Source organism: Symsagittifera roscoffensis, chromosome 2 (assembly GCF_963678635.1).
Source record: "Symsagittifera roscoffensis chromosome 2, txSymRosc1.1, whole genome shotgun sequence".
Taxonomy (NCBI): Eukaryota; Metazoa; Xenacoelomorpha; order Acoela; family Convolutidae; genus Symsagittifera; species Symsagittifera roscoffensis.
Window position 1 is genome coordinate 24,213,050 of NC_087063.1, and position 27,154 is coordinate 24,240,203.

The following is a 27,154-nucleotide window of genomic DNA, read 5'->3' on the forward strand; positions in this document are numbered from 1 at the left end:
TAATGATGACAAAATTCCAAAAAATCCTGCAAATAGTATGCGTGCTACACTTGCTTGTCTATTTATTTGTGTGTGTATAGCGCATGTATTATAGATTCCTTTTAAAAGCGAAAAAAGAAATCCTATAAAATTAAACATTGCGTATAAAATAGTTAATTTTTCTAAGATGTAGTAGGGCCATCCTAGAAAATCGAGAATTTCATTTTTTAGTGTAACAAAGCTAAAAATATTTATAGGTGAAATCTCTTGTGGTCTATATTTTTCACCGTTTAGATATATATAGTCCTTAATGTCTTTAAAATATCCGCTATAGTCTTGTGTATAAATATCTGCAAATCCTGCGGTTTCGGCAAGTTTGCGTAAGTTTTGGTCAATTGATTGTCTTTGTATAGTGTCCATTTGTGTTAATAATTCTTGGAATTGTTGTGTTCTAATGTGATGTTGGATATCGGATTTTGAATATATTCCAATTGATTGTAGGTCAATATTTGGGTTTCGAGCAATAGCTCTGATGCTTTCAGGTGAAAATTTTTTGAGTGATTGCATTAAAGTGGGATATGGGGTAAGAAGGTAATATTTATCTTCATCAGGGTTCAGTTGAACTACATTGTGGCTATTTTCTGATCCACATGGGACTGCGGTATCCCAAAAATAGGTTCGTCTTGAAAGCGTGTCAACGAAATGTACTTTATTCTTATAAAAGATAGGGATTCTTTTATAGCATCGTTTATCTTCAAAAACATATAGTGGTGATACTTTTTTGGTACAGGTATAAAACCATAAAATGTTTCCTTCATAGTCTAAAAAATTTGATCTATTTCCTGATAGTAGATATCCTGCGTAGGGTATTTTTAATACTGCTAGTGCAAGTGATTGTAGGATTTGTGTCCTTTCTAATTCGCATAGCTGGTGAAGTGTTTCTAATTCAGAGAGTGACATTTCTTGAAAAATTCGGCTAATTGTGTAGTCTAATTTCATATCTAGGTGAATATCATAGTGGATGTTACCGAAATATGTACTATTCATTGGTGATAGTTCTTGTAAACGTGTGCTTCTAGTGTTATGGGGCTTTAGATGTCCACCAGGTTGACTTTTACTTTTTTGAAAATCAACTGGTATATATGATGTTCCTTCATTTATGGGGTGACTTGTGGCGTATGGGTCGATTTTTACTTTTCCAGTGGTCATGTCGAATCCTTTTTCGTATTCAACTAATATCTCGGATTATTGTGTTTTGTGAAGTGGATTTCTGTATTTACATGCAAGTTCTGTTTCTTGATATATTTGAAAACGTGTCAATTTATTTTCTATATTGTGTATGTTTCTAAAATTTGAACTTTGTTTTCGTGATGGATGGATTTGTTCATATGGAATTGATTGTATAAAATATTTTTCGTGAAATTTTATCATACGAGCATGTATTTTTGCTACTTGAAATGTTGTACATGTGTCTTCGGGGAACCAAACAATTGTTGCTTGTGTTCGTGTTGTAGGGTCACAATAGCCTTGATCGTTTTTACAAGGTAATCTAATTCCTTGATAGATCATGGTGTTGTCAGATAAATCGCGTGTGAGTTGTATTTTTTCGAGTTGTATTTTCCAATCGAAAAACATGATTTCTTGATATCCTTTATTTTTTGTGTCTGCTTTGCAGTTTGATGGGTCATTTATACCAATGTGTGGTATCCAGTGTTTATCGTGTATGTCATAAGTTAATCTTCCGTGTGCGCCATTGTATGGGTATTTTTCATCTAATTTTATATGTCCTTGATATCTTTCAAGTTCTGCTTGATGTACAGAATCTGAAAAAACTTGGAAATTTACTAATTTTCTATCTGTGTTTTTATTTCTTGTGATATTGAGTCTTAGTAACTCGTTTTTACAATCTTCGGGATTGAGATGTAAAAGTCGTTCGATATTACTCTGGTAGAATGATTCGTGGTCAAGTCGGTTTTTATTTCCATTTGAGACTTGTGAACAATGTACTTTCTTTTCAGAAAATGTTGCTGTGAATTTATATCCTATAACTGTTGTTGCTCGGGCTTTTGAATAAAGTGTCGCTATTACATTTGTTGTTTCTATGGCTTGTGGTTCTGTTTCGCATTGTGATACTTGATTTATTGCATATTTGTGTAATGTTTTTTGTTCGTTTTCTTCACAATCGTAATGTGTTACTAATAAATCTTGGGGTCCTGTGCGGGGGGAAGGGTTTATGTTTTCATTTGATGTTATTAGAAAAAGAAGTTGGAGAAAAATAAAAATTTTTAGAATATACATGTGTATGACAATCCTGAGTATGGGTTATAAAATGTGATGTAACCAATTGTCTTTTTGGTATATCTGTCGTATTTGTATATCACTTCAGTTGTTATAAACGGTGGTGGTAGGGATTGAGCTGTTATATTTGGTGGGTTTAATGGATAGGGATGTTGAGTAATGTTGTTTAATTTAACCGTGATTTCGAATTTTAATTGTAGATTATTTTGTTGGAGTATTTGGATGTTATGATCACGAATGTCTTCGTGAATGTCTTGTCTATATTGTAGTCTATTTAGTGCCCAGTTGTGGAGTCGGTTACTTTCAGGGTGCTGTCCAAATAATGGTGGAGGTGCTGTGAATGTATTCCAGTCTAGTCTTAAAGGAATATTTGTTGATGATTGTTCTCGATATCTAGCGTCGAGGTTATTTGGGAAATTTAAGTTAAAAGGCGGTGGTGAAATCTGACTGATTGATGGTGTTGATGGTAGTGATAATGTTTCTGATAGTGATGAGGATGTTGTCGTATCCGTAGAAATATCTATTGGATCATTGATTAAATTTGGTTCACCTTGTGTGAATGAATGTGTTGTCCAATATGGTAGTCGTGATGTTTGGTTTGTAGGGTTAAAGGGATTTTCACGTATTTGTTCAGATGTTGGTGTTGAACCTAAGTAATCTGAGGGTAGGCTTGAGGTGCTACGTTGTGAAAGAAGCGTAGGGGTTTCTGGTAATATACCGATGGGGTTTTCTGGAGTACTTTGTGATGAGGATTGAGGTATATCAAAATGAACTCGGGGAGTTTGAAAATTTCTGTTTCGTCGAGGATGTATAATTTGTCTATTTATTTCGACTGTATTTTGGTTTTGACTAGGATTTCGTATTCTACTTAATTCTTGTGGTAGTGTTGGGTATAAGTTATATGTTGGTTCGCTTAAAGGTGCTTGTCGTTGAACTGGTTCTAGCGGTTCAGATGAGCGAGCGTGTCGTTCTTCAAAGGTATATGGGTTATCTTGAAAAGAAATTCGTGTGGATGTTTGGGGGTTTTGGGTATTTGAAGATGGTGTTGGGTTATCTTGGGATGATGTCGGTGAAGACTGACTGAGTGATTGTTGGTTAGCAATTTTTGATGGCTTTTTATTTATTCTTTTAGTGGAAAAATTTATGTTTATTATAATATTCTTCTAGAAAAAGAATTAGGAGGATTGTTGCTAGGGTGAATGTGATGATTGCATTCTTTATACATTTGCATATTGTCAAGATGAGGGATGATAGAAATGTTATAAAAACTACAAATAGTAAAAAAATATCTGTTCTATTAAAGATTGTTCGTATCATTTAGATAAGTTTTGTGAATCGTACCTGTGGATATAGTCAATAGCTTTTGAAAGCTGGAGGTATAGTTCAAATATGGAATAGAAAATTAAAAAAATATTGCAAAAAATGATTAAGATTATTACAAAAGATTCAAAGGTATCAAAAAGAAATATGATTAAAAGTTTAAATATCGTTAAAAAGTTTATGAAAATGTTGAGTATTAAGTTAACTGGTCGAGAGAAGAGCATTTAAGAAATGGCTTCTCGATCGAATATTTTTTGTTGTTTGAGGCAAATTTCAAGTGTGGTCGGATTAATTATTGGTTTTTTAACAAGTGGGTGGAGTTTTGTGAAAAATTGTTGGGGGCGAATTTTATGGTGATCGGGAGGTCTTCTTTGTCTTTATTTTTATTTGTCAAGTGATCTGGGGTATTTTTGAGATTTTTATACTTTAGGCTAATTAAATTGGTCGTTCTTTTACTTTAGGCTAATTTAACATATTTGTTTGGGGGGTATTTGAGATCGGAGTTGGGGAAATATTGTTGATCTTTGGGTTATTAGATAAGGGAGGGTTATGATATTATGGTGGTATTTATTTTAGTTGTCAAGTTGGAGTGGTTTGCTTATTTTTGACCTGGAGGTCGTAAAGTTATAGTTATAGATATGCCTGGAGTTTAATATCGTTCGTCTAGTTGGAAGGTGACGGATTGGATGAATCCTATTGGCTAATTTTGAACTAGAGTCGTTGCTTGTTTGTCAGCATGTTATTTTGAAAAATGAAAGTTCAAACTATTTCAGAGGTGCAAAGATTATGAAAAATAAAATTAAAGCTGTTTTTGAAATTCGACTTTCTTTAATATTTTAGACTGTGGAACGAATGTTTTATAGTTTTTACGTGGTTGATTTCTAAGTCGTGATGACTCTCTATGTTCTGATTTGTCGATTTGTTCTTGGGGTATTATTTTTTCTGTCAATTTTCTATTTTTTTTTCTTTTTGAGGTATATTTTGATTTAGCTTTTTTGTATTGTTTTTTGTTGTGGTTGATTTTTGTTTTGGTTTTCGTGATGAATGTCATGTTGTTCTTTTGTTTTATTCTCCGTATATGGTAGGGTATTTTGAATAACTTTTAAAGCTGTGAAAGAATATAATTGAGTTAGTTCGCGTAGTGCGTATTCTTTTGGGTAATAAGGTAATAGGTTGTTTCGGTGTTGAACAATTTCTTTTTTGTTTGAGTCGGTAATTTTATATGTGACATCAGTGGGTTTGGCAATTATTTGGTATGGTCCTTTTCGAAGGGGTTGTAATTTTTTAGAGATTCCTTTTTCAGTGTTAAAATTGGGTATTAAAACAAATGTTTCAATTTTTAAATCGGAGGCTGGTGTAAAGCGTGAATTTATTTGTTCATTAATGTTTTGTCTTTGTAACAACTTTTTTGTTACTTTTTGGTAAATTTCATTGTGTTTTTTATCTCTGTTTAAAATCCATTCGGTGTGTGTACCGGAGGCTAATTTAAGAATTTGTGGGTGATGAAAATGATCTTCATCGTGTGTATGTAAAGGTAAGTTGTAACAAATTGATTCTTTATTCGGTTGACAATAACTTTGTGCATTTTTATGAGAGTTTGCTGTAAACATAATTGGTTTGCGTGGCTTTTGATTAAAAACCATTTCATATGGTGACATTCCTAGAGTTGTCGTGATTTGTGAATTGTATGCTAAGGGAAATAGTTTTACATCTGCTGACCATTCAGTGTATTTTGTGTCATTTCCATTGATGATACATCTAAGATATTCTTGTAGTGAACGGTTCATACCTTCGACTAAGCCGTTTGTCCAAGGTGCATGAGATGTACGTGGTTTGTGTTTGATGTTATATAAATGACATAATGTGATGATTTCGTTATTTATGAATTCTGTACCGTTGTCTGTAACTAAAATTTCTGGTAGTCCGAATTTGGCTATCCAGTGTTCATAGAGTGTTGTGTAAGCGTAATAAGCGTTACAATGTGGTACTGGGTTAAGTGCTACATAATGTGTAAACGCGTCAACAATTACCATAATGTAGGAGTTTCCTTCGGATGAGGGTGAAATTGGTCCTTTTGTATCAAATGAAATACGGTGGTTAAAGTACAAACTTTGTCCTTTAAAATCTTGTTTTTGTGCTATTTGTTTTTGATTTGGATAAGGTTTATTTAGCTGACATACTATACAATCATTGCATAGTACTTTTATCCAAATTGGTGCATTTGGAAAATAAAAGTTTTGTATGAAATTTGAATATGTTTTCTCTGATCCAGAGTGTCCTTTAATGTTTTGCGTATGTGAAATATTAAAAGCTATAAGAATCATACTTAGAGGGAGACAGGGAACTGTAGATTCATTTAATTGGTATTCTAGAAGGTCTGTGTTTTCGTTAATTGTTGTATTATTAAATTTTCGAAAATATCTGAGGAGTGTTTTATTTCCTAAAATAGTTGTATCTGCCTTGACGGGTTTGGTTTTATATTTGTGCCATGATTTTAGTTGTCTAATTACTGGGTCAAGATTTTGATATTGTTTCAAAGTATTAATTGTAATTTTATCTGTTGGGGGGAGAAAAATGTTTTCAATTTCTAATTTAGATAAAGGAATTGTATCAAGTGGGTCATGGAGGTCAAAAACTTGATTTATTGTGTATTTTGAATCGTTTGTTTGTGGTCCTGATAAATTAGTTTTATCAGTTAGATTTTCTTTTTCAATTAATGGAAAAAGGTCTTTTTTATGCGAGTGTTGTTTTACTCTCTTTTGTTGGGTGTTATTTTTTATCCATTGTGAGTATGGAATTGGTTTGAAAGTTGATGTTCCAAGCAGATCAACTTCGTAGTGGTTATTTTGGCAATCTAAATAAAGTGGGAAGTGTTGTAGATTGTTTATCTGTGATTGTTCAACGTCAGTTTTTACTGCGTTTTTTCATTCTAGTCGGGGTGATGTTTCGTTCTGCAAGGTAAAATTTTATATTTTTGGGTCTTTCAACTGTAGTTTTACGTGTGAGTAATTCAGGTGGTGTATTTCGACTTAAAGTGTCTGGTAATGCAAGATTCTTTCCTGCTGTCCAAACTATATGTAAGTTTGGGAATTTCATTAGAATTAATTGAAATCTATAAACTCGGTGATTTGGATTAGATTTTTGTGTAAAGAGAAAAATGATTGGTTTGTGATCTGTGAATAAAACTGTTGGATGTTTTGATCCAAGTATTAGAAATTCATATTCTGTTAGTGTATATATTATGGCTGTACATTCTCTCATTAGAGTTGAGAGTCGTAGCTCTGCTTGAGTGAATAATCGAGAATTTGCTGATATAAGGTTCATTTTGTTTGTACCATTGTGTGATTGTAATAATGCTGCGCCGATGCCAAAATTCGAAGCATCGCACATTGCATAGAATGGTTGATTTGGATCTGGAATTGTATTCGAAATTTGTTCAGTTAAGAGTTTTTTAATTTCTTCAAATCGTGCTTGATGTTCTGTGTTCCATTCAAAATTATTTTGTTGTCTAAGTATATTATAGAAAGGTCTTAGGTATAATTGCATTTTATAGACATATTTGCTTAAAAAATTTAACATTCCAAGGAATTCTTGGGTTTTCTTTTTGTTTGTTGGTGGTTGGAGCTTTTGAATAGCATCAATGCGTGATTTTAATGGAGTGATTGTTTTTCTTTCTATATTATGTCCTAAGAATTTAACTCGTGTTAAAAAGAAGTGTGACTTGTCGGGAGCGGCCTTCAGATTTTCGTTCTGAAGTATTTTGTGATAGTGTTCTAAAACATTAAACATTTCTTCTTTTGTCTGTAATTGCATAAAAACATCGTCTAAGTAGGTGATTGCGTTTTTCTTAAGTATTAGTGGTCGAAAAATTTTGCTCATAAAAGCTGAAAATGCTGCTGGTCCTATGGATATTCCATAGAATAGGCTGTTGAATTCATATTGCTGATTTCCAATAATAAATTGTGTTCAGCGTCGCGATTGTTCATCTAGTGGCATTTGATTATATGCACTATTCATATCTGCGGTTGTAAAGTATTTTCCGTTTATTTTTGTTAAAATAACTTGTATTGGTTCAATAGGCCAATTGCATTTTGATTCGTCTATTAGTGAATTAAGATATCTAGCGTCTAGAACTATTTTTAATGATTCTCCTTTTGCTAGGATGATAACAGGGTTGATAAATGTGTTACCTTTTGGTTGTTCTTCTTTGTTTACCGGTGAAATTATATTGTATTGTTCTAAAATATCGAGTAATCTGTTCACTTTATCGTGTAAATGAATTGGTACTTTACTTGCTCTTTGTTTTTTGAAAACTGCGTCAGGTTTTAATGGGAGATGTAGTGATGAACTGATTTTGCCAACATCAAATTTAGATGTTGCATAGACTGATGAATATTTTATTAGCTGTTTGGCTAATTTATCAAATTCGTCTTGTGTTATTTGTGAATGTTGGAAGTTAAACATTGTTAAAAAGTTCTGTTGATTCTCTGTATAGTTATTTATGTTGAATGTAGGTTTGAAATATGGGGTTTTTGTGAAATAATCTGTATTTCTTTTTTCATTACGTATTATATTATTTATGGATAATTCTTCATTAAGAATTGTGGATTGACAAATATCTAATAATTGGAGTATATTATTTACGCGGTATGCTTTTTCGTGTACTGGTGATATCGTAGCGTTAGTTTTGCAATAGCCTAAAAGTCCTAAAGGTAATGTTACTTGTTAGGGTGTATTGTTGTATACATGTAGAGAAATAATATCTGAATTCGCGTTTTTCAAATATTTTATGGATGAAATTGTGATTTTGAAAAACTTATGGATAGGTTTGAATTCAAAATCTGACATATAGAGTTGTTGTTTATTTTGTTTTTTATCATATTGGTGAACTTGTTTTATTGAAAAATTATATATGTTTCCTGATAGTGGTTTCAGGTGTTTTCTTTGTTGATTATATATTGGATAAAATTTTGAAAAGAATGGTGGTTGTTTGTTTAATCTTTGAAAAAATGTTAGGGATGTGTCTTTTGTTTTTGTGTATTTATCTTTGATTAGTATTTTACTATTCAAAATGTTGATTGTTGGTATAAATTTAGAGATAAATGGTATTCCAATAATATTGTGTTTAATATCCGTGATATGGAATATTTGTTTAAATGATTTATTTAAAATTTTATTTTGCTCTATTGTTCTTGTGGGGAGAAGAAATAATTGAATTTTTCCATAGTTTACCAATGTTGAGCCTTGTGCTGTTGCTAGTTTACTGGAGGTTTCAAGAGGCGTTAGTTTTGGGTGTAATGATTTTATCTCATTCCATGTGGGAATGTTTATTATATTTGACTCTGCTCCTGAATCAATTAAAAAATCAATTTCAAGATCTGGTGGTTGAAATTCTTTGTTTCTTGGACTTTCTAAAAGAAATGGTATTGTCCAAATTTTTTCTTTGGGTTGTTCTTTTTGTATATTTTGATAGATGTGATTTGTATTCAAGCATTTTGTTTTATTATTTTCATTGGATTGATTTGTAGTGTTGATTTCGTTAGTTTCTTGTGCCGTTTGTGTAGAATGGATGGGTTCAATATAATAATTGTGAAGGAGTTCTAATTGATTTTCATATATATGTGATGAAAAAGGTTGTTCATATATAATAGGTTCGTAGTCATTTTTGACTGCTATCATATTGATGGAAATAGTGTTTCCTGTATCACTTTCTGAATCTGATGATTCACAGTTTATTTGATTTAGTTGTAGTTCGTTATTTCCTGTGTCATCAATACCTGGGGGGTCTGATGTTGTTTCTGGGTTTGATTGTACTTGATTAATATTTCTTTGATGTTTAGGTGTACTACTTCTGTGGCGATTGTTAGAATTATTATAATGGTTATTATTCCTGTGTGGTGATTGGGAATAATTTCTATAACGGTTATTATAACTTGAATGTCGATTTGTGAATTATTTCGTGATCTGTTTTGATAATTATTGTTTGGTCTGTTATAGTTTGATCTATTATATGAGTTATTCCTTGATCGATTGTTCGGGTAATTCTGGTTTCGGTTGTTTGAATAACTTCTAGTTCGATTATTGGAGTAGTTTCTATTTCTATTGTATGATGAGTTTCGTGATTGATTGTTTGGATAGTAATTATTCCTTGATTGGGACTTAGATCTAGAAACAAATTGTGTTGTGTTTGAATTTGATCTGGAGTAATTATTTCGACTATTTGGTCTATTGTAATGATTTTGTGACGAATTTTGTGTATTTCTTCGTTCTGGTGATCTTCCTCTATAATTTGAGTTATATGGTGATTGAGTTCTCGTGTAATTGGTATTGTTCGGAAGTGGTTTTCCTGAACTGCTGTTGCTGTATACATTTTTGTTCGGTAGATTTTGATCTTTTTTCATGTACTGATAGAATGATTTATTTGGTTCCTTGTATTTTTGAGGTTTGTTTTGATTGTCCTGTTGTTTTTGTCTACATTCAGAAATACTATGTCCGTATCGTCGGCAATAATTACACCATTTTTTGAAAGATGGTTTGCCTTTAAAGTTTGGGTGTTTTTCATAAATATTGAGTATTTCAGTGATTTTTTCAACGAGGTCTGTATCTGATTCCTGTATATTGTTGATATTTGTGGTATTTGATTCAATTCGGTTAACATATTGTAATTTCAAATTTTCTGTTTCTTCAAGTTTCATTGTGATTTCCGCTTGCTCTAGTTTGTCTACTAGTTTTCGAAAATCTAAATCGGGCTCTCGAATTGAGGAGGGATGGGATGCTCTCTTTTTTATTGCTATTTTCCTTAATTGAGGTGTTAAGGTCATCATTAAGATTTCTGTCATTTTTGTGTTTTTGTAGTCGTGTGTATTTAGTGAGTATGCTTTTCGAACTAGTGTTTCGATACGTACTGCTAATTGTTTGATGGTTTCATTTGGTAATCTGCGATTTTCATTACATAAAACTCTTTGTTGTTGTTTGTTTCTTTCGGAGTCAAACATTTTTGAAAATTCTTGTGTAAATCTTTTCCAATTTGATTTTATTTCTATAGGCAATACTGAAAACCATTTTTGGGCTGCGCCGTCTAAGGTTGTCTGTATCAACGCTGTGCGTCGATGTATCCAATTTTGATGTAGTGGCGTATTAATTGGTTCAGGTCCTATATTTAAAATTAAATTTGCTGTTACTGCATTTAAATAATCTTCTACAGAATATTCAGGGTCTGTTCCTGTGAATACCATTAATGGTTTGTTTGATGTTATTGATGATCCACCCATACGGTATGGATTCATTGTCATTTGTAATGATTCTGCTGCATTTGGCATTTGTGAAAAATTCGAAAGTTGATTTTTTGTTATTTCGTGTTGTTGAAGGTAATATGGAAGTGGTATTTCATTTTGCATTTGTGTTGGTTGATACGAGTGTGTAATCATTTGGTTTTGTGGCTGAATTGGTTGAAAAGATTGTGCATTAATTGGGTTTTGCATTTGCATTGGTTGTTGATTTTGTGTATCTGTTGGGTGTGGAGAAAAAATTCTATGATATGTATACGGTTTTTGTACTCCTTGTCCACGATATTCTTGAGTGTATGGTGCAAATATATCTGGTTGTAAATAATCATCATCAGAGGATAAATAATCCGTTTGATGAGATGCTTGCTTTTTATTTTTATTCTGTTGAAAGAATGGGTAATTTTCACTACGATCCTGTGGAGGATGTGAATTAGTTTGAAAATTTACTGAGTTGGTTGTTGCCATTGGGTTATCCCAATATCGAGATCTTATCTGATTATTATTATTATTTCGTGGGGGATAGTTTGTTTTTGATGAATGTGCGTAATTATAATTGTGTTCCGCAAAAGTGTTTCTTGTGAACGTTCTGCGTGTTTTTGACGGTATTGTCATTGATAATCCATTTGTGAATATTTTGGAGCAACCGAAGGTTTAACGGTTGATTGTAAGGTTACCTGTGCTAGTGAAGTGTTTGTATTTCTTGGTGTTGTTAAATTTGGACGTATCGGTGAAATACTTTGTTGTGTAGTTGTTGTTGTTTGGACGATTTCTTCATTTATGAAGTGTGATGGTGTCTGAATATCTTGTTGAGTGAGATTCCTAGTTCCATTAAGGTTTTCATTGTGTATGACGGTCGAATTTAAACTGTTATTTTGCGTATCAGGTAAAAATGTATTGTAGTTTAATGGTGTTGCATCAATGGATAATGGTATTACTCTTACACAATCTCTTGTATAAGATATAGTACTTATTGCTTGACTTGCAATTGATTGTGGGATATTTATGAATGTATAATGAGACCATTCGGGGTCCCAAACGTAGTCTGATTGTTCTGTGATGGCGGTATCATCGTTTGAATTTTGAGGTCTGAAATTTTTTCTTGCTTGTGAAACTAAATCTATATTATGTGTGAAATAATCTATTATAAACCATGCGAAAATTTTTTTATAAGTCATGTTTTGTATGTTGTGAAACATCATCTTTAGTGAAATTTTCTTTAATTATATGTAGAAAAGTTGAAAATAGTATGATTTCATGTCGTACCCTTATATGTTTAGATGTCTCTGTCGGTGAGACACTTGGGATTGGGATTTCGTTTTCTAATATTGAGATATAACTATATATTATGGCAAAAACTTCATTAGTGAATATGGAGTTTGCTCTTTGTGAGTTATGATATTGTATGCTTTTTATGTACTCTGAGAATACTTTTGAAAATTCTAAATCAAGGTCGTCTGTTTGAATTACATATTTGCGGTGATTCGGGTTTGGTGAGCTGAATTCTATGGTGTAGATTCCGTATTGTTGTGTCAAATTACATATATCTTTCAGATAGTGATCAATAATTTGTCTTTTGATCTTTACATCTGGGAACTCTGCTTTACATGGGCTGATTCCGGGTTCAAATAAATTTAGGAGTAAATTCTTGCAAAGTATATGCTGTCCTCTATCATTGGGTGCATCTACGAGGAAGGGGTAGATATCGTCATCATCTGGACTATCTTCACTTGAAGTGTGTGTTTGGCTCATTTTTTCGTTTAATGACTGTTAATAGGTAATTATCGATATGCCTAATTGGTTGATTCCAATTATATAAATGTACTGGTTTGTGTTTATATTGCTTTTTTATTCTTCTTTTTCCTCTTTTTGATGAATTTGAAGTTGTTTCTGAGTCGGAAAAATATAATTGATCGTGAATGGGGCAATTTTTATCTATAGATTCTTTTAATTTATAAAGTTTGTCTAAATTGCTGGCTTCTGATTCTGAAAATGCGTTTCTTTTTTTGGAAAATCTTTTTCGTGTTATTTGTCTTTGTTTAGTTATTATTTTCCTTTTTAGTGTTTGTCGTTTTGTTCTGATATATCCAACTGTTTGTGTATGAGGTGTGATTACAAGGTCGTATTTTTTGTTATCTATTTCACAGTTGTGTTAAACGATTGTTTGTTTGTTTCCTAGATTTTTAAATGACATAAGGTTTAGGATGACGGATGCAAAAAGTTGTTAGATGATTTCTATTTTCTTAAATTGTTAGTCCTTACGATTTTTTGGTTAGCTTAACCTGGGTCTATTTGTTCAGGGTTGGAGAGAAAAGTATATCGATTCCGAAGAATGATTTTTTGCTTTCTCGTGGCTAGTATAAGCTAAGGTGTTAACTTACTTAATCTTACTTAAGGGTAGTGATTGTGTTCAAGGGTTGGAGAATAGTATATCGATCCACAAGGTTCAGGTATAATTAGAACGCGAGTAGTTCGTTAGATACTATTTTAAACTTACTAAGTCTATGTTTTATCCTGGGTCTTGATAAGAGGAGGGTTCAAGTGAAGGATGAATAACCGAAGTTCTTCACTGTTTATCCTAATTTGAATGATTAGTTTTGTTCAAAAATTTCTATTAGTCTTGGGTTTTTTGAAAGGGTTGGATAGTGAATCGACGTTTGAGGTCGTTAGACACTAGCTAAGTAGGTGGGGGAGAACAAAATTGTTCTTTTTGATCCATGGATAGGCCTTGATGATCAAGTTTAAATTTAATTAAATAGAAAATGAATTAAGATCCAAGGATAAGCCTTGATGATCTGATTTTAAGATTAAGTGAATATAAGTTTAAAATGGTTTAAATTTATTTAAGAAAAGATTTAGTGTTTTAATGATATTAGTGAGCTTATGATTGCTGTTATGTTTTAGGTGATGAAGCTGGGACAACTGATGATTTTATAATTACTAACAGTTTATTGTCATGCTACTAATTTTTATTTTGATTTTCAATAAATATTTTCCAAACATGTTTTATATAATACTGCAGAATTTTAGAAAAACGATCTGAGATATTTTTATCAATCGTTATTGTATATTAATAGTTTTGTTTAGCGCCTGAAATGATTATGAAGATTGACTTCAAGATTTTATGTTTGCAAATGAAAATCTAAATTCATTGCTAATAAAATTCTAAATATAAAAGTTTGTGTTGGCTTTTGCCGTACTATCATATAACTATTTGGTAAGTTTCTACTTTGTCGTATGTCGTCTCTGGTTCGAGGTCTTCTTGCAATTCCGGGTAGTTCTGTTATCGTTCGGAATATTGGCTCGGATCTATTGAGTCGTAGAGACATTTCGATTAAATTATCGTCGTATAACATTTTAAAAATGTTTTGTCTAAATTCTAATCTATTTTTGGTTAATTCTAAGCTATTAAGGTCTTGTTCGAGACTTATGGTCGCACCAGATGAGTTAGGACCGATGTGGTTAACTCATAGAGTAATTTCGGATAGGGTACACCGTCTGCTCGTCACGCTATCTTATTTTCGGCCGGATAGATTCGTGCAACTTCTTAGTCTAATACCGATCCTAATCTTACTCTTTTACTTTCTAGTCTCAGGGTGTTTAACTAGTCTCTGCTAGGCTCAATAGATCTAGGGTATACTGGTTTGTTGCGGCTGCTGAAGTTCTCTTGGAGAGACAACTAATTTCTAAGTTAAATTCAAATCTCTCTGGTGCTGAAATTACAAGTAATTTCAGCACTTACAAATAAGTGGGTTGTTAGTTAGATGAATCATGATTGGTTAATATTAAATACTTTACAGTGGTAAAATATCTAATTTATCCAATCATAAAATGTAGTTTAGATCAGGTTCCACAGGGGAAGTATGCAAGCACAGAAAAATGTAGGCAACCTTTTTTTTGAAAAACCCTTAATTGAAAATTGGTAGAAGGGTTTTTGAGAAAAAAAATAAAGTTTTTGCAGTAAGTGAAAATTTTGCAAAGAGTCTCAAAAAAGTGAAATAAAAAAACTCAATCTCATAAAAACCTATTTTTATCAAACAGGAGTTCTAGGCAAACATTCTAAGCAAGAAATTTGAAATTCAAACTGATAGCTGAACAAAATCTACGAAAGCAGAAACAAGGCCGATGATCTTTGACCAGACACCAGCAGAAAGAACCGAAGAAAAAAGACTAAAAAAAACTTTATCAAGTCCCTCCTGAAGCACCCGTAGTAACTAGTACCTTTTCATCTGCTAAAATTGAGTTTCAGTGAAGTTGAGCATGTCATGCAGCTGACATGCTCAGTTTCATGAAACTTCAAATTTGAGTCGTTAACTCAATTTGTTAAACTAGTTGTTAACCCAAAAAAGTCTACATTCCGATTTGATAACGCTTTCTAATCGCAAGCGTAAAAAAATTGAATCATCAAATTCAAGAAGTACCTGATCAAATTTTAGTTTGCCTATTTCGTTCTACTTTGCATTTTTTTGGTTCTATCTGGTTTTTCAAAGTGAGTTTGTTGATTTTTTTGGTTGAATTTTAACAGGATTTTTATTTGAAAACTCAAATTTGTATAGAATATTCTTGAGTATTTTTCTCACAGGATCAGATCTTGTTGGTAACATTTTTTCGGCTGAGCTAGTTACCAAGCCGTGTACATCTGAAATATAATAACTTATTTTGGCAATGAAGTACTATAAATTTCTTCTTGTTTGCCTTAAGGGCCGAAACACGAGAACTAATTATCTGACCGAGACCTGAGAAAAAAATTTACAAATTTACTGGCCGTCACTTTCTCTTGGAACTATTACCCTCAAGTTTATGATCCCGCCGATTTACTGCGTTTATCCCGCTGTGGAGCAATCTAAGTCAAACTTTACCGTATAAACTTTCGGAATAACCTCAATACTTTAAGCCCACATAGTTTATGATATGGATTATGATTAATAACAGGTGGCTGAATAAACAAGTCTATCAAAGTTCTTCAAAGAGTCAAGAATTGGTAGTCACAATATGAAATGGCTTTAATCTTCAATTAAGTACGATGTGTTATAAATGTTGAAAGGTATGACTTATTGAGGGTCAACAAACAATTTAGGAAAAATTGTTGGTCCAATTGTCGAAATGAACCATGTTTTATCAGTTTTGTTTATTTGAACCAATTGTTTTGATTAATTAGTTTAGAAAAAAAAGATTGCTTGAAAAAAAAATAGTTTGAGACAATAAAGCAGTGTCGAAGTACAAAATAATTTTTTTTCTTAGAAAAGTTTTCACAGTTATGTTTTGCCAAAAAAAATAAATAAAATGAGTTTTTGATAAACTTAAAACCTGTTTAATACACAAATAAATTTAGACTATGTCACAACAAGAGTATCCAACTTATAATACTGGTTGGTGATGAAACAAACATCAAGGTTGCTCAATTTTTGAAATGCATAAGCAATACAGATCGAGTCAGTCGAAACAACACGCTTGGATCGAACACAGTCGAACACATTTGCTTCGATTAAGTTGGTCAAAACATAGCTCGCTTGGGTCGAAATCGAACACATTTTACCTACAATTGGATCGATCGAGCCATAGCACACTCGGGGCAAGTACAAACGAACAAAAGTTCCTTCGATCGAGCTGGTCGAACTCAAATTAGTTTCGTTCGAGCTAATCGAAACAGAAGTCGAACACCTCAACCAGGGTATGCGCACGTGCCCATCGCAGAGTTTAAACATATTTTCCTGTAGAATTTTGCGGAGCCTCCCAAAATACTTAAATGTCTTTTGGAGTATAAATCAATATGTAGTTATATCAGTTTTGCAGTTATTGAAATGTAGTTATATTCAATTTTTCACATTAACCAACGTCTATGAAACGAATAAAGTATAAGCAACTCAGATGCAAGATCAAAGACAAAATGAGCAAGAAAAATGGAACATAATATGTATTAAATGGTAAATTAGACTTGATGGGTATAACCAATAAATTACAAATTAAGATAAAGTGTCTGTCGAGTGGATTATCATTGAGAAAACAAACTTAATCGTATTTATCATTTTTTGAATTTTGTTCTGCCTTTTTGTCATTTACCAAAAAAAACTTAGTAATGGAGCATTGTTTAGCATAGCGGTTGAGCAAATTGATTAAAATTAGACATTAAGCGATTAAAACCAAAAGAATGTTCCAGAATTTACCAGAATTTATTGGTTTCAAATTATTTTGTTTCGCAGCGTGGACTTGAAAATTATCTTTGAAACGGTTCATTTTTCACGCCTTTCAGTCAACTAAGTGCCACACTGGAAATACCGGGTAAACTTGAACCCGAATCAATTAGAACTAGATTGAAAATCCAAGTTTAACGCGAAATTTTGATTTTTTCTATCTCAAAAATTTTCACAATGATAGCTGGTTGTTGTGTAAGTTGCATAAAAAGTCGACCACAATAATAATACGAAAATATACATTTTTTTTTGAAAAACGTCGTTTTTTGTACGTGAGAAGACGAGAAGATGTCAGGCACTTTCGACACTAGTTCTCTTCAGAAATTGAAAGTAAAAATACATCAAAAAATTAAATATAAAAATTTAAAAAAAAACTTTTTTTAAAAACTATTTGCAGAAAACTTTCTTCTTTTGTTAAACTATCTTTTGCAAATAACTTTAGAAATTTATTTGACTGGAGCAAAGCGCAAGTTCGACAACCTAACTTGACTTATAATTATCAGACTCGAATTATAATTATCGATGAATTTCTTATATGATCTGCTATCTCGCTTTACTCGCACGAGATTAGACTTAATTACAAATATTTCATAATAGTTTTTTTCAACACTGGGAAAGTACTATGTGTGTTATAATTGTTGAAAGAAATGACTTGTTGACGATCAACAAACAATTTAGGAAAATTTGTTGGTCCAATTGTCGAAATGAGCCATAGTTTATCTGTTTTGTTAATTTGAACAAATTGTTTTGATTAATCAGTACTGAAAAAAAAAAAAGATTACCTGAAAAAAAAATTATTAAAGGCAGTTCAAGAGTGTCGAAGTACAAATTAATTTTTTTAGAAAAGTCTTCACACGGGCGGATTTAGGAGGGGGGCGGGGGGTTTCAGACGCCCCTTTCCCCTCAGGGATTCCACCCCCTGCCGACCCCCTTTGATACTTTTAAGAAATCCGGTTTTGGCCGACCAACCTTAAAAGATTTCTAAAAGCGCCTTCGGCGCGCGCCAATATATACTAATTTTGAGGGGGGAGCGCGCGCCGAAAAAATGTAATTTTTTTTTGTCAAAGTTTACCAAAAAGTACCTAATAACGCCTTTTTGGCCTATTTCTTCAAAATTTTGCTGCGGCGCAGAAATTTTGGCCAAAATAGGGACAAAACAGTGCTTTGGGAGAGCTCGAAAAACCAATTTGGTCGACCTAAAAAAAATTCGACAAAATTTTCGATCCGCCCCTGTCTTCACAGTAATAGTTTCTGATGCTATTTGATCATTAAAAACATAAGTTTCGTTGATGAATCAACTATGTTCATTCGCTTATGCGCAGAAAATGATTACAGCTGGGCTGAAAGTGTTCCAGAAAACCAACAACATCGGAAATCCTAAACATGTCTTTCAAAAACAATAGAAGTAATTTTACTCCATAAACTATCTGAGACAAAAGTCCGAGAAGCGATGTTTTGCCAAAAAAAAATAAATAAAATGAACTTTTGATAAACTAAAAACCTGTTTAATACACAAATAAATTTAGACTATGTCACAACAAGAGTATCCAACTTATAATACATGTTGGTGATGAAAAAAACATCAAGGTTGCTCAATTTTTGAAATGCATAAGCAATACAGATCGAGTCAGTCGAAACATAACACGCTTGGATCGAACACAGTCGAACACATTTGCTTCGTTTGAGTTGGTCAAAACATAGATCGCTTGGGTCGAAATTGAACACATTTTACCTACAATTGGATCGATCGAGCCATAGCACACTTGGGTCAAGTACAAACGAACAAAAAAGTTCCTTCGATCGAATTGGTCGAACTATAACTAGTTTCGTTCGAGTTAATGGAAACAGAAGTCGAACACCTCAACCAGGGAATGCGCACGTGTCCATCGCAGAGTTTAAACATATTTTCCTGTAGAGTTTTGCGGAGCCTCCCAAAAAACTTAAATGTCTTTTGGAGTATAAATCAATATGTAGTTATATCAATTTTGCAGTTATTGAAATGTAGTTATATTCAGTTTTTTACATTAACCAACGTCTATGAAACGAATAAAGTATAAGCAACTCAGCAAGATCAAAGACAAAATGAGCAAGAAAAATGGAATATAATATCTATTAAATGGTAAATTAGACTTGATGGGCATTACCAATAAATTACAAATTAAGATAAAGTGTCTGTCGTGTGGATTATCATTGAGAAAACAAACTTAATCGTATTTATCATTTTTTGAATTTTTTTCTGCCTTTTTGTCATTTACCAAAAAAACTTAGTAATGGAGCATTGTTGAGCATAGCGCTTGAGCAAATTGAATAAAATTAGACATTAAGCTTAGAAATTAGAAAGCTCAGAAGCTTAGAAATTCAGAAAATCAGAAATTCAGCTTAGAAATTCAGAAAATCAGAAATTAAGCTTAGAAGCTTAGAAATTAGACATTAAAACCAAAAGAATGTGCATGGCAACTTACCAGAATTTATATGATTCAAATTAGTTTGTTTCGCAACGTGGACTTGAAAATTATCTTTGAAACGGTCCATTTTTCACGCCTTTCAGTCAACTAAGTGCCACACTGGAAATACCGGGTAAATTTGAACCCGAATCAATAAGAACTAGATTAAAATACCAAGTTTAACGCGAAATTTTGATTTTTTCTATCTCAAAATTTTTCACAATGATAGCTGGTTGTTGTGTAAGTTGCATAAAAAGTCGACCACCTTAATAATACGAAAAAATACATTTTTTTAAAATACGTCGTTTTTTGTGCGTGAGAAGACGAGAAGATCTCAGGCACTTTCGACACTAGTTCTCTTCAGAAATTGAAAGTAAAAATACATCAAAAAATTTTTTTGAAACTTAAAAATTTTTTTAAAAACTATTTGCAGAAAACTTTCTTCTTTAGTTAAACTATCTTTTGCAAATAACTTAAGAAATTTATTTGACTGGAGCAAAGCGAAATTTTGACAACCTAACTTGACTTATAAATATCAGACTCGAATTATAATTATCGATGAATTTCTTATAAGATCTGCTATCTCGCTTTACTCGCACGAGATTAGACTTAATTACAAATATTTCATAATAGTTTTTTTTTCAACACTGGGAAATTTTTTCCAAGTTTCGTTTCTGGAAGAATTTTGGCATTGCATACAACTCGAACCGTTCCTATAACTATTCTCGGTGCTTGAAAAAACCTATAACACACCTGAAGACAGAGTTTTTCCCCATATTCAAAGGCCGTAACAAGAAATTTTTATAACAAAACGACTGCTCCTATGTTAGGGCAAAACTTTGATGGTCTTAAGCTATCATCTTTGGACCTGTATTTATCAAAATCTAAGTAGCTTGAATCAGTGTCAAAAACTTAGTGGTAAAATTTGAGTCTTAAATGGAATTAAGATGACCTTAGTTAATTAAAAAAAAAACTTTGTGTAAAGAAAGTTATATCGCTTTACGCTTTCAGCATCATGAATTCTTCAAAAATTGAATAAACTAATTTCGTTTGAAAAGAACGTAATTTTGATAGCTATCTTTTTTGGTTATCAACGAGAAGTTATTTGTTTACACAGAGTGTAGGAAGTTTTACCCTTCATAAACCTTGTGTAACTACAATTTGAACTTTTTTAAAAGCGTCAAATTAAGTCCGACTTTTTAGGTATAAAATTTTTGTTGACGTCTTTTGTGTCAATAAAGTTCCTGAGACCCATTTGCGTAATCAAGATAACTTGAAAATTCTATTTGAAAGTGTTTAAAAATCATTGCAGTTTTTGCTCCGTTTTTCAAGAGAGTTACAGAAGTTTTTGTCGGAGTTTTTTCTCTAAATTTTCTATTGCAAAGTTAAAAGAAACAATAATATTTCATTTCTAGTAACAAGCTAAGAGTGACATCATTAAGTACGGGTGAAACTCGTGTTTTACTTTTTGAAACAAGAAAAATTTGTCTGGTTGTGGTTTTTTGCGCTCGATAAGTTCCGACTCTTAAAAATTTGTTCAAATTCTTGTTGACAAAAATTTGTTGACATTTTAAACATTCTTTTAAATTCATTTTTTCTACGATTAAGAACATGTTTGCGTTCAGTGTTTCACATAAAGTAAAAAAAACATCTTTTTAAGATCTCAAAAACGCGATATTCGTCAAAGCTGGCAATTTTTTTGAAAAAAAATAGCATGAATACACTGAACAAAAAAATTCATTAAAAAACGGCTCAAGAAGAAAAAAATTTGTTTTGAACTTGAAAAACGTTAAAAATGATCAAACGAAAAAAATGTCGGGGAGTTGTTTTCATTTTGACCTATCCACAAAATATGTTGCAAGATAGCAAGTATTCCCCATGTTTGTTTGATTGTACTTAAAAGTCAATTTTGGAAAATTTTTGATTTTTTCATGGAGTTAATTGCACAGTAAACGGCTGTCCTTGTTATTTGTCATGTCATGTTTCCAGTCGTTCAGCGACTTTAAAGTAACAGCAAAAACCTACCTTTCAATTTTATGGAAAATGTTTCAAAAATAAGAAGAATACAAGGTTTTAAATTGTGCGCTTTTTAAGAAATTTCTAAAATCTTTTAAGTGCCGATGTTTTCATCAAAAGAATTTTCTGAAACGAAGAATATTTAGTGTGCCTGTTCTGCAAATGTCTGTTCAGCATCAACTTCGACATGGATAACTCCAAGATCAATTGTTCTCCGACTGCGTCTTTTGTTTCTCAAGATGGTCTAGCTATACAAGTTTGTTCTACTCGTTTAATGACCCTGAAATTTTTGACAAAAAATTTTTTTAAATAGCTTTGAGAAGTATAACATCGCTATTGAAACCTGGATTTTAAATAGATGGTAAAAGATGCTATAAATTGACTAAAAAGACATATGTCTGTATTTCTTTTCAGCTGTAACATAAGTTTAGCTTCTGTGTCAATAGAAACGAGATTTCGGAATCAATCCAAACATATATTTTTTCCAGAATACTTATCGAAATTCCATTTCAATAACCTTTTTGTTCATATCTATAAAATAGTAAATTGTTACTAAGAAACATCTAGTTAGAGAGTTATTTATAAACATTTATAAATACAAATCGTCTTCGTATGGGATAACACCATTAAGCCAATGCAGCCCATTCTCAGGCGTCCCATTAAGAGGAGAAAAAACTAAGCGTTAACATCTTAGACCCAATCGACCGTTCTACTTGTAAGAATATACTGAACGTAAACCCTCTTTTGCCAGTAATCTCTTTTTCTTTTCTAAGTAAGTCTGAAACCTCTCTTTTCAATTTTTTCCAATCAATTTTCAAAATCGTTCAAATCAGCGAAAACAACAGAAACCGTCCAAAAAGCATGCAATTTTATGACAAACTTCCATATTTATTCCATTTTTCTACTATTATTCTAACGCACAAAAACAAATTCTCAAATTAACTAAGTCGTTTAAAAAGCTGTATAACAAATGCTTATGATTTTTTTACAGTTACTCAATTTAAATCATTTTATCTTAAGCAACATTTTGAGCGCATGTGACTCAAAATAGGCTGAGACTGTTCAAAACTTACAAAAAAGTCGCGATTCAGTTATGCTATTTAAACTGATTTTTGGAACCTGTGGCCGTGAGAAAAAGTTAGTAATATGAATTGACCTTTGGCAAAAAAAAGACTTTTCGAAAAAGAATACGTGTGTTAAATCATTTTGAATTATCTGATGTTAAGAAATTGCCTTTTAGTGCCTCATTCACGGAAACTCAGCTTGCCAGTTCATTGCCTGGATTAGAGAAAACCTACTTCAATGTGACTATTTTCTTGTGTCCCAACATATTGACAAAGTTTTTTAATAACACTCAAAATGCAAGAAAATGGGGATCCTGAATGGCGGTCCTGTAAATGATTAAGAATTATGTTGATCTAGCTAACTGCACATTAAAAAAACACAAATATACTGGGTTATTTTGAAATTTTCAAAAATAGATCGCTTCTGCAAGCAAAAAATTCCACTGATTTTTTTCCGTTTGGCTTCGTGGTAAGTGTGTTTCATGTAGTTAGCGTCTTGTTTATTAACCTAATATTAAATTTTGTGATTTATGTTTGATTTGATTGGTTCTAGTTTTCAGTTTTTTTGTGCTTTTTTCTAAGAAGAACAAATGTGCTTTTTCTACTTAGAGACCATGTGTAGGCCTTCTCATGGCGATCCTGTATTTGACCAGCAATTATGTTGATAAAGCTAACTGCACATTAAAAATAATAATATATACGGGATTATTTTGCAATCTGCATATGTATTACGCTTATGCAAGCAAAAAAAATCCAACAAAATTTCTACGTCTTTAACTGCTCGAAACTTTTTATAATGCACGACTCATGTTGCGACTTTGCGCGACCCATGTTGCGAGTTTGCGCGACCCATAAGGCGACTTTGCGCGACCCATGTTGGAGATTTGTGTGACTCCTATTGCGACTTTGAGCGACCCATGTTGCAACTCAACGTGATCTATGTTGCGACCAATGTTTCCCGCGACACATGTTGGGACTTAGAGCGACCTACAATGCGACTTTGCGCGACCCATGTTGCGACTTAGCGTGATCCATGTTGCGAATTTGCGCGACACATTTTGGGACTTTGCACGACCCATAAGGCGACTTTGCGCTACCCATGTTGGCAACAATTGTGCGACGCATGTTGCGACTTTGCACGACCCATAAGGCGACTTTGCGCTACCCATGTTGGAGATTTGTGTGACTCATATTGCGACTTTGCGCGACCCACTTTTCGACTTTGCGCGACCCATGTTGCGACTTTGCGGACCCATGTTGCGACCTTGCGCGACCCATGTTGCGACTCTGAGCGACCCATGTTGCGACTTAGCGCAACCCTTGCTGCGACTTTGCACGACCCATGTTGCGACTTTGTGCGACCCATTTTTAGCTATTTTATGGCTCTGAGCGACCCTTGTTGCGACTTTGTGTGACTCATGCTTTTTGCAGGAGTGTGGAAATTCTGTTGCAGAAATTCCATTTTGACAACCCAGCTCGGTCGCAACATGAGTCGCGGGCCTTGGACCTGGTGGCAGTAGTGAAAATTTTACAACACATCTTAACTTGTGGGCCAACGGACACCCACTTGAAATAAGATTTTAACGATGAGCTCAAAGTGGTATAAAAAATTCAAAAAAAAGAAGTATAAAAAAATTTAAAAGTGGTATAAAAAAAATTAAATTCTTGAAATTTTTTGGCATTAAAACCACTGGGAAAATCGTTTTTGAGACTTTGTTTTATGGAAACAAACAAAAAGTTCAATAAACAGAGCAGGTTTATGTTTAAAAAAACATGAACCTTGATTAGAATTTGATTAAAATCATTCCCCCATGGTAGCAGAGAAAGAGGTGATGGATTACACACTTCTTCTTGGAATCTTGACATCATCAAAGGGGGGTTCCCTTTGATGGTATTTTACAGCATAAATTTTTCACGAAAAGTTCTGGCTCCGATAGATTCCTAAGGCCGACCGATTGTTTGATGTTTTTTTGAACATTTATTTACCTCTCGTATCAAAAACTGTTGACGGCTTTGCTGAAACAATTTCAATTAAGTATATGCCAGTGATGATAAGAGAGGCGGTCAGAAATTGTTGTGAGCCATTGCTTATAGTTCACAGTTTTTAAAACACAGGGAAAAAATCACCTGTCTGTGGTTGCAAAAATAAGAAGAATTAGACATTGTTTCATTTACTTTACGCCAAACCAAAATCAGTTTGTTAAAAGAAAACGCAGAAAAATACACATTGTGAATGTGAAGAAAAAAAACGTTAAAAACGCAGCTTTTTAAGCAATACTGCCATCGCTCTCAATAATTTATTGTGTTCGTCACAATATATTTTAGCTAGATGAAACGTGTAAAATAAGCAAAAAATCTAGTTTTCATCTTTCATTCTGTATTCGTCATTTTATGCAAAAGCGACGGACAGATTTCAAATCTAGAAAACGGCCATTCAATTTTAAGTACCATCTATATTAAAAAGCAATAAAGTTTTCGTTTACTTCACGGACTGTCAAACTTTTTTTGAAAAAACTTTGAGAGACTCCTTTTTTGCAACCGATCTGAACAAAAAGCACTTAATTACAAACCAAGCGTTAAACTGAAATCAGCAACTTCAACAGCCGCAGTCGCAGTGAGTTTGTAGAGGAACATGTCTCACATTATGTTGTCGTACCAGTGGGACATTCAGGGGGTGGTGAAAAAGGTGTTCGAGCGACTCACTGAAGATGGATTCCCAGTTTGGATGGACATCGAAGGTAGGAATAATTAGTAGCGAAAAGATTAGACGGAGAAAAAAAATAATTAAAAAGAGCAAATAACATTTTTCAGACTATTTTTGTATGCAAAAACTATTTGTTCAGGCAGAAAGTATGTCTCAATGTCACCTAAAATTTCAAATTTACTTGCAAAAAGTGCTCAAAATTAGCAGATTGCTCATCTTATTTTTTTTGTCTGTCCGAACTTTTTGCAACTCTATACAAAGGGTAACATCTCGCAAAAAACTCGAAAAGTAATTAGAATTATTTGAACATGTTTGCAAAAGCTTACGAACATTCTCCAAGAGTATTCGTAAAAAATTTTCCCTTTGAACTAAATTCCATTATTGTAGGTCGATGAATTTTGATATTCTGAGCTTTTCCAAACTGATTTTCCAGTAACTTTAAGAATAAAATTTTGATCGAAGTTTTTGCGCCACAGAAAAAATGTGACCAAATGCAAATTTTTGGGCCTTTTTTGGAACGAGTGTATTAAAAGCTCGCGTATTTTTACCGCTCCATATCTCCCCTTTTAAAAAACACTTTTTACAACCAAATAGTAGAGGATTTTCTGGGGCAGCATGTTCTTCTTCTCTCAGGGATTCGATCCCTTAACCGCCTAAAATGTTTTTTTTCTTCAAAAATTGAAAAAGAGCCCTTAGCTCCAGATACCCCTGATCCAGAAAATCTTAGATCCACCCCTACACACCAAAACAACACAAATTTTTTTGTTCTGTTTATTTTATCTACCTTAATATAAATTTTGAGATAATTATACCAAAAATATGGTTTTAAGGTGGCATGTCTTCAAACATCAATGACAGCATGGCGTTTGGAGTTGACAACGCCATTGTCGTCATTCCCTTCATGACTCCAAAGTACGCCGACTCGAAAAACTGCAAAAAGGAACTCAACTACGCAGACGCTCAAAATAAGGAAATAGTCCCAATAATGGCAGAAAAAGACTACAAAGCTGTAGGCTGGCTAGGGCTAATAACAGCTGGATTGCTCTGGATTGATTTCAGAAACCCTGGAACCATATCCACCAGTGTAGTTTCACTCGAGAAAGAGCTTCAACATCGCTGCTCAGATTTGGAATTAGCTAAACCTATCAGCACGAAGCAAGCACCGGCACCGTTCAAAGGCAGAGCATTCCGAAACTCAAAAACAGGGAAGTTCCTCGCAGAGTCTGGCGAAGTTAAGTATCACCAGGCTAGCGGTAGCCGCAGCACGCTAGTGTTGCGGGACAACCCGGAAGCAACGAGCTACTGGGTCGAGGAACGACATCCGAGCAACAAAGAAGTCGTGTTTTATAAGAACTTCGCGACGAATATGTACCTCGGCTATGACGCGAATGGAGACTACATTTACACGAAGAGCGAACACTACGGAGCCGAAGAGTGGAATCTAGTTGCAGAAGATACCTCGCATAACGGCGAACGAGCTGTGGTGATATTTGCATGTTATGGGAAGAGGTTCTTAGCGGTTCGAAATGGAAAACTAACTGGCGTTGCTTCCAGAGATGCTGATTGTGTCTGGATTCTGGAATGAGACAGGAGCAGATTTGACGCCCACGAGACGTGTGAATGTGTCAAAAGGAAAGCGTGATAATGATACATGCACTATACTGAACTGTATTCTTGATTAACCAGGGCATTTTGCATCATTTTCCTTAGATATATCAGAAAAAAAAATATTCATTAATTTCCAAACACAAAAATCAGATACAGCGCTAAATAAAAAAAAACCGTAATAACTTTTAAAATCAAAAATAGTCTGTAACCGTTGGTTTATCAATTTATCTGTATTATGAAACTTGAA

The 27,154-nt window shown here is 33.2% G+C and overlaps 1 protein-coding gene across 1 annotated transcript; it reads left to right on the forward strand.

Annotated features, from left to right (window-relative positions):
- The first annotated feature begins 24,896 nt into the window (after nt 1-24,896).
- Nucleotides 24,897-27,154, forward strand: LOC134839207 (uncharacterized). The gene is made up of 2 exons (XM_063854681.1): nt 24,897-25,333; nt 26,130-27,154. The coding sequence occupies exons 1-2, from the start codon at nt 25,228-25,230 to the stop codon at nt 26,882-26,884; spliced, it is 861 nt and encodes a 286-aa protein (XP_063710751.1). The 5' UTR covers nt 24,897-25,227; the 3' UTR covers nt 26,885-27,154.

Bases quoted from the DNA above. Each gene is read 5' to 3' on its own strand.
- LOC134839207 (XM_063854681.1), top strand. From the start codon at position 25,228: ATGTCTCACATTATGTTGTCGTACCAGTGGGACATTCAGGGGGTGGTG. The intron at 25,334-26,129 runs GTAGGAATAATT...TATGGTTTTAAG, and splicing joins AGTTTGGATGGACATCGAAG to GTGGCATGTCTTCAAACATC.